The sequence below is a fragment of the Protobothrops mucrosquamatus genome, unplaced genomic scaffold (genome assembly GCF_001527695.2).
Source record: "Protobothrops mucrosquamatus isolate PMUCROS unplaced genomic scaffold, P.Mucros_1.0 scaffold8, whole genome shotgun sequence".
NCBI lineage: Eukaryota > Metazoa > Chordata > Lepidosauria > Squamata > Viperidae > Protobothrops > Protobothrops mucrosquamatus.
Window position 1 is genome coordinate 3389773 of NW_015386395.1, and position 10083 is coordinate 3399855.

Sequence of the window (10083 nt, forward strand, 5' to 3'; positions counted from 1 at the left end):
TTCAATCAAATAGTTGATCCATTAGCTTGGGCCTTTGTCCCTTCCCCTGGAAGGCCCTGGTCTTGTCAATGGTTCACAAAACTATCTGGATTCCAGTAGGATCCAAGAATATATAAAACATTTAACCATTAAGAAGCTGGATCAGCAATAGCTAAATTGGTGAGAGTGTGCAGGGAGGGAATTTTGACTGGAAGCCAGCTTTCTCTTTATCCCAGCTGCTCTGGTTTCAGCACAAAAACTGTCAGCCAGAGGCATACAGCACCTATTGGAAATGACAATCCCCACCACAACCATCACCACACACACACTTTCAGAGAAGAAAAGAAGCAAAAGGCAGAGTATCTACTCCGAGAACTGCTTTAGCTCAGGGAGGGAAGCACTGAACTAAATACTTTTTCTCATTTCCTCCTAGTCAGCTACAAGGGGCACCAAACATCTCATGACATTCCCCGACCCTTCTCGGTGTCAGCAGAACTCAGAACTCAGCAGAAATAAAGATTTATTGCACGGCTGATTTCAATGTATTTGGGGGTGGAGTGGAGGGGACTGGGAAGTACAAATGAAGATATGTGCAGTTGTCCCGTGAAAGGCCAGCAAATTGAACTAGAAACCACTCTACAGATAGTCCTCGATTTACAGCTGTTTGTTCAAAGTTACAACAGCATTGAAAAAAGTGATTTGTGATCAGTCCCCGCACTTTCAACTGTTGTAGCATCCCCACATGATCAAAATTCAAGCACTTGGCAACCAGCACATATTTATGATGGCTGCAGCGTCCCAGGGTCATGTGATCTCCATTTGCGACCTTCCCAGCTAGCTTGTGACAATCAAAGTCAACGAGGGAAGCTCGATTCGCTTAACAATCATGTGATTTGTTGTGTATTAACCCAATTTCATAAGGACTGTTATAAAACGGTTAGTTATATGTTTGATACAAATCCTTAACTGTCTGTTGTATAATTGCAAGCCTGTGTTTAGGCGGGAATGTTTGCTTTAAAATCATTGGCTGCCGCCTAGTGGCGGTCCGTATATATATGAGTCAAGCGGAGGTTAGAGCCGCTTCTGTGTGAACTGAATAAACAAGATGTTACTTTCACTCCTGTGTCTTCAATGTCTCGCCAATCCCAGTATATAACATGATTCACTTAACGACCACAACGATTCGCTTAATAACCGTGGCAAAAAAAAGATAATATCTGTTTTTAAGGAACGGTTGCTGGAATTGGGTATGTCTAGTGTATGAAGAGAAGGACGAGGGGGGACATGATAGCAGTGTTCCAATATCTTAGGAGCTGCCAAAAAGAAGAGGGTGTCAAGCTATTTTCCAAGGCGCCTGAAGGCAGGACGAGAAGCAACGGGTGGAAACTAAGCAAGGAGAGAAGCAACCTAGAACTAAGGAGAAACTTCCTGACAGTTAGAACAATTAACCAGTGGAACAACCTGCCTCCAGAAGCGGTGAATGCTCCAACACTGGAGGTTTTTAAGAAGAGACTGGACAGCCATTTGTCCAAAATGGTATAGGATTTCCTGCCTAAGCAGGGGGTTGGACTAGATGACCTCCAAGGTCCCTTCCAACTTTACTACTACTACTACTACTACTACTACTACTACTACTATTATTATTATTATTACTACTATTATTATCTTCAGGTGCAATTCACTTAACTACCGCCTTGCTTAGCAATGGAAATTTTGGTCCTTATTGTGGTTGTAAGTCGAGGACTACTTGCATCTGTAGTGATAAAGGGATTGGACCAGAATGTTTGCATAGTCCCAGAAAAAAAAAACACAACCATTCACAGATTGTGCCAAGCGAACTCAGAGTCCCAACTTGGCGGTCAAAAGGGAATGACAAATGTGAAGTGGGCTCCCAACAGAGCCAAAAGGCGGGAAGGGCCTGAACGACGTCTGCAAGGTTGGCCAGCTGCATAGAACAACTAGAGGACATTCTACAAATAGTTTCCAGGACAGCATGCTCCCAGGTCAAGTGCCCTTGGATAAGAAACAAAAAGGGCCTTCAGGTTCAAATTGGATGGATTTGGCTACAAGAGCTGAAGATGGAGGAGGGGAAAAAAAACCTCCACAGAGGTACGAAATGATAGAAATAGGAATTCTAGAATCAGGATATAGAGCGAAAGGTATAAAAAAATTGTGTATTAAATAAGATAGAAGTTATTTTAAGAAACATAGACCGAAAGTGACCAGAGAATTCTATTTTAAGATAGGGAGTAAGAACATAAGAAACAAAATCTTAAGATAGTTTGGTGTAATGGTTAAAATGTTGGGCTAGAAACAGGGATGTCGTGAGTTCTAGTCTTCTTTAGGTGTAAAAGCTGGTGGGTGACTTGGGGCCAGTTGCTCTCTCTCTCAGCACAACCCACCTCACAAGATGTGAACTTATTCAGGAGGTTTTTTCCTGAGTGTCTGCTGCCTGGAAAATATGCATATCAAATTTCCAGCCCTTGCAGAAATGTTAGGAAACAAAAGAGAAAGTGGGTGGAGACAGACAGGAATTATATAGTGCAAGACGAAAACGTGACTCTTTCATTCAAAAGGAACTCTGGAGCAGAATCTTTGCAAAGCTGGAACACTGAACCCCAAAGATTTGTGATCACATCTCTGCAGGTCATAAGCTCCCTTTTCCTGGCTTTTCCATTCAATCATGGAGCTTTTAAGAAGAGGATGGGAAGACTTTGATCCAAGGTTATACAAACGTTTAAAACTGGTGGAAGTTGAAGGAATCTCTCTACTTGATAGTACTGCTGCAAACCTGGAGCTCTTAAGGAATTTTAAAGCCCAGCCTGATGATCTTCTCATTTGCACTTATCCCAAAGCAGGTAAGTGGGGAGGAGATGTGGAAGAGCCTGACAAAATAGTTTTGGGGGAAGAGGTACGAAGCCTAAAGTCGAAAGACCAAGGAACAGGAACCCAATCTTTAGATTGATCAATCTGTTCTCCATGTTCCTCATACCAGGGACTACCTGGATCCAAGAAATAGTGGACATGATACAGCATGGAGGAGACAAACAAAAATGTGTAAGGGCTCCCATATATGAACGGATTCCCTTCATAGACTTGTTTCCTATAAAACCCATATCTTCAGGTGAGTAACACGGTACTGCTTCATGGGGCTGATGAGGAAGGTTTTCCTTACCATGAACCTGAATAATGTCCATCCCTCTCCCACCCACCCCCACCCCCATCTTGCAGGTTTGGAAATGGCAGAGGCAATGCCTTCCCCGCGCACCCTGAAATCTCACCTCCCAGTCCAGCTTCTCCCACCTTCTTTCTGGGAACAGAATTGCAAGGTTAGAACAACTGCAATCTGGTTGATGGAAATCTCAGTTTTTCAAGGTAGACCCGATAAGAAAACAAAAGTCATGTAGGCCAATCCTACTTTTGTTATAAGGTTATGGTAATAGAATCTTGGAAGTCTGAATGCGCTTCCGTCTTCCCTTCCTTTATCTTCATGAGAACTAGGGACAGTCATGTCTGAGATGTTTTCTCCGGTTACAGTTCTGTTCCAGACTCAAATTTCTGTTATCTGACCAATATCTTAGTAGAGGATCTTCCTCCTGTCTTCAAGGTCATTCCTTCTGCCCGTTACAAGGGAAAGCAAATCTTAATTATCATCTGAATTCAGCCTCAGTACACTTTTCAGCTTCCTAAATTAAACCAAGAGCTTATATGCTCATAAGAAGAGGAAATGTAGGAACATAAAAGTGAGAGGCTTAATAGGTTGAATTTGGCAGCGTTTGAAGTTTGGACAGAATATGATAATTTTATGTGCTGGAAAAGAGGCAGCAAATAGGAATTACGTGAGACAGAGCAAGATTTGTGTTTGTGTTTGTGTGAATGTGTATGTGTATATATATGATTTGATTATTTGCCATCAAGTCAGTGTCTACTCTTAGAAACTGGGGCTTTTTTTGTCATAGAACGCTCCGGAACAGAGGCCATCTTTCACGAGAGGGTCACTGAGTGTTTTGCCTTACAGAAAGTGGGGCATGAGGTTAAAAAGAGGTGAAGCGAGAGGAAAGAAAGGCAGCTGGAGTGGAAGCTTGCCCAACAGCGAAACTTTGCTGTTTCAGTTCTTTGGGTAGTTCAAAGGCTGGGATGTCTACGGAAATCTCTTTCTGGTCTTTTATACTTTATATTCAAACTGCAGAGAGGAAGAATAAGAATAAAGCCAATGTCTTGTCATTTGGAGGTATTATTAATAATAATAATATACATTAATTATGTATTGGTCAGATGTACAGTATGAGGTTTAATCAGATCTATTTATTAAATTGGGTTTAACTTAAAGGTAAATTAAAAAATAATCTGTTCACTGACAAAGTTTCAACTTTAATTTGTTTCAAGTCAATATCCATATTAAACTCCAAATGTAAATTTTTCCACTTTGTTTGACAATTTCTTAAAAATAATTCAATCTTTTACAAGCAACCAAATTGTGTTTTATTGGGCCAATTTCATTCCACACAGAAAGCTGACATTTCCACTCATTAAACTAAATGGGTATGCCAGTGATCCCAAAAGATTAATAAAATGCCTTCTTGGAATTTAAATTTTACCAGTGCATGGTAAAATTAATAGTATTAACTTACCTTGAACAAAATCCTAGTCATTTAGATACATTAAAATTGAAGGCTTTTTTTTCAGTTACAAAGATAAACCTTGTAGGGTAGGCAAGGCGGGTTATATGATGTGTGTGAGTTCTGGCACCTTTTTCTTTTTTTTAACAAAACAAGCACTGTTAAAAACCACATAGATATATGTATGCATGCATATGAAAATGTTATCCTAGAGTCTTTATGATTTTCTGTCCTTTCTGCAGGTCATTTATGTAGCTAGGAATGTTAAGGACACCATTGTTTCTTATTTCCATTTTCACCGCATGAACCAGACGATGCCGGAGCCAGGGAACTGGGATCAGTTTGTAGAGAACTTCCTTACAGGAAAAAGTAGGTGGAAGCCAAGAAATAATAGTTATGAAAAGCATGTGGGAGCCGATTGTTTGCTGAATCCCCAGCAGCAATATGTGATCATGCCATCACCATCAATTTAATTTATTAAATTTACTTGCTACCCATGTTGCCATAAGGAAACTTTGGATGGCAGTCATCATTGGGCCTACAGAAAACATAAAGTATAGCTACCAAACTACTCTTGAAAAAGAAGTATGGATCTCTCTGTACCAAAGGTAATTTTGTGACTTCTGGGGAAAAAATGGTTAATGATTTTTCCCTTAAATCCGAGAAGCTGAAGGGCATTGTTTCCCCAAGAACTATAGTTCCCATCATTCTCAACCAAGATAGTTCATCACCCATGAAAGCCATTTTGAGGGGAAAGGTGCTAGAGCCTAGAGTTATGAAGCAGAAAGAATAGTGAGATAAAGCAAGATTCTCTTGTCATTTTTTTTTGCAGTTGCCTGGGGCTCTTGGTTTGAGCATGTCCGAGGCTGGTGGGAGGCTAAGGACCGTCACCCAATCCTGTATGTCTTTTATGAAGACATAAAAGAAGTAAGCTGCTTATGTGTGCACATACACACAGGATACATTTGCACCAAACAAATTTCAAACATGAGATAGGAGATAACAAATACAAGCGGTAGGGCCTAAGGAAAGTTCCTTCTGCATGGCCCATCTTACGAGCCATAGCTCTCAGCCGCTCAGAGCAACAGTAACAAGAACATTAAAAAAAAACTCAAAACAATAAAATCTCAATTCCTAGTGTCCTAAACCAATACTCTTGAATACAGAAAAAGCCATAACCAGAGTCGTATCTGGGGAGGGAAGGGCAATCATCTTTTTAAGTCTTCCAGAAAGCTACGAGGGTGAGGGTCCTGCCAGATCTTGGGTGGCGGGGTGCTTCCTAGGGCAGGGGCTGCTACTCAGAAGGCATGCTTCCTGGTGCCACTAGATGACATGTGAGGGAAGGGATCTGGATGCACCCATCCTATTGGACATGATGGATAGGAAGGTGATCCCATAGATAAACTGGCCCTATAACATGTGGGGTTTTAGAGATGATAATCACCACTCTGAATCACAGCTGGAAAGAAACTGGAAGCCAGTGCTATACTGTAGATCAGGGGTCCCCAACCCCTGGTCTGTGGATTGGCACCGGGCTACAGCATGCCAGCATAGCCAGAATTCTCTCCATATTTGTCCTAGGATCCAGCCAGAGAAATCCAGAAGGTCGCTCAATTCCTCGACTTCAAACTCCCAGATCCAATTCTGAAGGAGATCACTGAACATACAAAATTTGAGGCGATGAAAACCAACTCCATGGCCAATTACCGCACTTTGCCTGCCTTTGTGATGAACCAAGCCTTGTCGCCCTTCATAAGAAAAGGTGAGGAACAGAACTGAAGCTGAATGTTAATAGGAGGGGCTGGTGAAGTTCTCAGGAATAGTGGCGAAAAAACAAGCGCAAAGCACAGGCATCGACTTCAGAAGAGTTGCGAAGGAACACTGTAAGTTGTGCAGTTTGCAAATCTAGACATTTCAGGATAGAACAATCCAGAACAGAAATTGGCAGTGAATAATTTGATCGATTAAAAAATGCCCATAGATGCATTTTTAGGGCTTATCTTCATTTTTAATTATTTATCAGCATACATGAATTAGCAGAGATGAAATAACTGGTTGTACATGCTTGACAGGATTTTTCCTTATATATTTTACTGCTAGTGTTGTTTCAACCACAAAGGATGCAGCCAAAAATAGGAGGAAAAAGTGCCAAATAGTTGGGAAGAATGGATGTGGATCATATAAAGCAGGAGAATTTCAAATCAGAAATCTATTGTGCATGCAAGTGTTTTTTCTACTTAGTCCATTAGATGGCAGTCACAATTTGTGATTTTTTTAAAAAAAAGGTTTTTAGAAAAGAAAGTTAAAAAGTTGAATCTTTTGTTCTGAGACAGTAGCTAGGATGTGAGTGTTGTGATTCCGTGCCAGCCTGTGTTCCCAACAGCTGAGTCTGAGGAATCTGAGGAGGAGGTGGAGGAGGCCGTTGAGGGGCCATCAGGGTCAAGGGAACTTGACAACAAGGGAACTTGGAGGTCTTCTAGCCCAACCCCCTGCTCACACATGAGCCCCTATATCATTTCAGAAAAATGGCTGTCCAATCTCGTCTTAAACACCTGCAGAGATGGAGCACCCAAAACTCCTGGAGGCAAGTTCCAAAAGTGCTTTTCAAAAGGCAACTGGACTTTCTTGGTTTTTCTTTGAAAACATGTCGCTCAACTTGTGATCCACAGACCGCTGGGGGACTATGATGTCATCACAGGGGGTCTGCAAAGGCTAGAAGAAATGTTATGATTTAAATCTTAAGTTAAGTCTTGGGGGTCCGTGGCCACAAAGGGTATTACTTATGACCCAGATTCAAAGTTCTGATTGTTAGAAGTTTTATATCCAAATATATTTTATTCTTTATACTGTTTTCATCTTCCCTTAAAATATTAGTTGAGACTCTAGAAAGAGTACAGAGAAAAGCAACAAAGATGATCAGGGGACTGGAGACTAAAACATATAAACTGTTGCTGGAATTGGGTATTCCTAGTTTAATGAAGAGAAGGATGAGGGGAGGGACATGATAGCAGTGTTCCAATATCTCAGGGGTTGCCACAAAGAAGAGGGAGTGAAGCTATTCTCCAAAGCACCTGAAGGCAGGACAAGAAGCAAGGGATGGAAACTAATGAAGGAGAGAAGCAACCTAGAACTAAGAAGAAATTTCCTGACAGTTAGAACAATTAATCAGTGGAACAAATTGCCTCCAGAAGTTGTGGGTGCTCCAATACTGGATATTTTAAAGAAGAGATTGGACAACCATTTGTCTGAAATGGTATAGGATTTCCTGCCTGAGCAGGGGGTTGGACTAGATGACCTCCAAGGTTCCTTTCAACTCTGTTATTCAATTTTATTCTATTAAAAAAATCCACAGTGGTCTAAGAATCAGTGTCTCCACATTAATCAAATTAGCAAACTTCCTCAAACTCCAAAATAAGTTACCCAGACCTAATCCACATATCAAATGGATAAGGTCTAGATTCTAGAAACACAAACAGAGTTAATAAAATAATGTCTCCCAGGGGAACTGCATATTCATAAGAATAAACACACCCACATACACATCCCCATACAGGTGCACCCGTCATGTGTCACCCTACAATCAGCATGTGTTGTTCATCCATCGATTTCGATGAAGACCTTGACATCTTGTGGATTGTGGGCCATCAACGGTGTGTCCGTAGATAGCTGATGAGACCGATGTTAGCACGGAATGTTCTGCCACATACTGAACAGAGAAATGTGGACACTGTTGCTTCAGCATTTGCAGCTCTGGCTTTACGGAGTGCTCGCTTCTCTTGTGCCAAGATTGTCCTCATGTGTTCATATATCTGGCACCCCTGGTAAACCAGGGTACGCCATGTCGGTCGATCATGCGCCAAAAATTCCCAAGAGATGGTGTCGATATCCAGGGACTTGAGAGATGCTTTCAGCGTGTCTTTGTATCGCTTCTTTTGTCCCCCGTGCGATTGCTTTCCTTGAGACAGCTCACCATAGAAGAGCTGTTTAGGGATGCGATGGTCTGGCATCCTTACAACGTGGCCTGCCCAGCGCATCTGGGCTTTCATCAACAGAGTGTAAACTGATGATAGGCCTGCTCTGGAGAGGACATCTGTATCAGCATGTAATACCCCGGACAAGCTCCCCCTATAAAAATCTGCTGCTGTACCCCATTTTTCTGCAGCCTGCCCTAAATGCAAACTGTTATGCATTTAGGAATAAATATTTCTTCTTTCCTTGCAGCTGTCTGGATCTCATTTTTATTTATTCTTGCGCAGCCCTGACTCGAATTGGAACCCCAAATTATTTTTCTGACATGATGGTCAGGAGTTCCCCCCTCCCCACAGTCACATGACTGAACTTTAGATGGGCAAGCAGGCCACATTTATGGCCATTTAAGCGATCCATGGTCACATGACCACTTTACAACATTTTGCCCAAAACTGGTATTTACTTCTGTTTTTGGCGAAATCGTACCCATCACAAACCACTGGTTCACTTAAGGACTGCTGTGTTTGCTTAATGACCATCACATTTGTTTTATGATTACTATGGCTACATAATGATTACTGCAAAAAAGATAGTAAAATTGGGTCGGTCACATGACCCATCTATTTTACTGCCATCAAGACTTGTGACCTTAAAGGGCAGGCTGCATTTTTGACAGAAATTGAGGACTACCTGTATTTCATTGACAATCCGTTTTGACACGCAGATCCGGTGTTCTATTTGTAATCCTCCTCCCCTCATATTCAATCTCTTTGGGGACCGGTTGGTCCAATTATAGGGACCCTCTGAAAGAAAGAAGGATGCACTCCATTGCTGAAGTAATAAAATAGTTGTAAAAGAGCTCAGGAAACAGGAATTGCTGATTTTATTTTCTTGGATTGTTTCCCACCTATAGGCATTGTAGGAGACTGGAAGGAGCATCTTACTGTGGCTCAAAATGAAAAAATTGAGGAAATCTGTTCCAGGTTTTTAGCAGGCAGTGGCCTGGTCTTCCGCAATGAGCTGTAAGGCTTCACCCTTGAGAATAATGTTATTAACACCTGCCTGTGTCATTTGCATGTGTTCAATTGTTGGAAGTCAGCACCCACCCACCCTCATACAGAAGGAAATATTGGGGGGGCATATTAAAAAGAACAGAATATTATATTTCCCCAAAGGAAAGCAAGCCCGAGTCTCTCTGCCCCAAGCAGAAACCAGGTCTGTAGAAATGCAGATTTGATAATCCTTTCAGAAAGATTGGAGCCAGGAAGCTTTGTGTTGATGGGATTAGAAAGGCAAAGATCCCTAGAACCAACAATCCCTCATCCAGACACCTTCTTTCCAGCTCCAACGCAGTTCTCCATCACTTCCTCCGCCGCCATGGGCAGCCCCACAAACAAAAGAAGTTTGTGGGACTAAAAAAAAAAGTTCAATCAATCAATTCAAACTTTGCGAGATCTTTTTTTTTTCATGGGAAGTTGGAATTGATTGATTGAGCTTTTTTTTTAGTCCCACAAAC

The 10083-nt window shown here is 41.6% G+C and overlaps 1 protein-coding gene across 1 annotated transcript; it reads left to right on the top strand.

The window, feature by feature from the left end:
• The first annotated feature begins 2662 nt into the window (after positions 1–2662).
• On the top strand, positions 2663–9593 carry LOC107282555 (sulfotransferase 1C2-like). Its single transcript, XM_015810351.2, has 7 exons — positions 2663–2837; positions 2975–3103; positions 3211–3308; positions 4841–4967; positions 5431–5525; positions 6180–6360; positions 9481–9593. The coding sequence occupies exons 1-7, from the start codon at positions 2663–2665 to the stop codon at positions 9591–9593; spliced, it is 918 nt and encodes a 305-aa protein (XP_015665837.1).
• Positions 9594–10083: the final 490 nt, after the last annotated feature.

What these genes read in the sequence shown, in the direction of transcription:
- LOC107282555 (XM_015810351.2), top strand. Translation starts at nt 2,663, where the DNA reads ATGGAGCTTTTAAGAAGAGGATGGGAAGACTTTGATCCAAGGTTATAC. An exon ending in TTGCACTTATCCCAAAGCAG is followed by an intron (nt 2,838 to 2,974) that starts GTAAGTGGGGAG and finishes TCCTCATACCAG; the next exon opens with GGACTACCTGGATCCAAGAA. An exon ending in TCTGGGAACAGAATTGCAAG is followed by an intron (nt 3,309 to 4,840) that starts GTTAGAACAACT and finishes TCCTTTCTGCAG; the next exon opens with GTCATTTATGTAGCTAGGAA.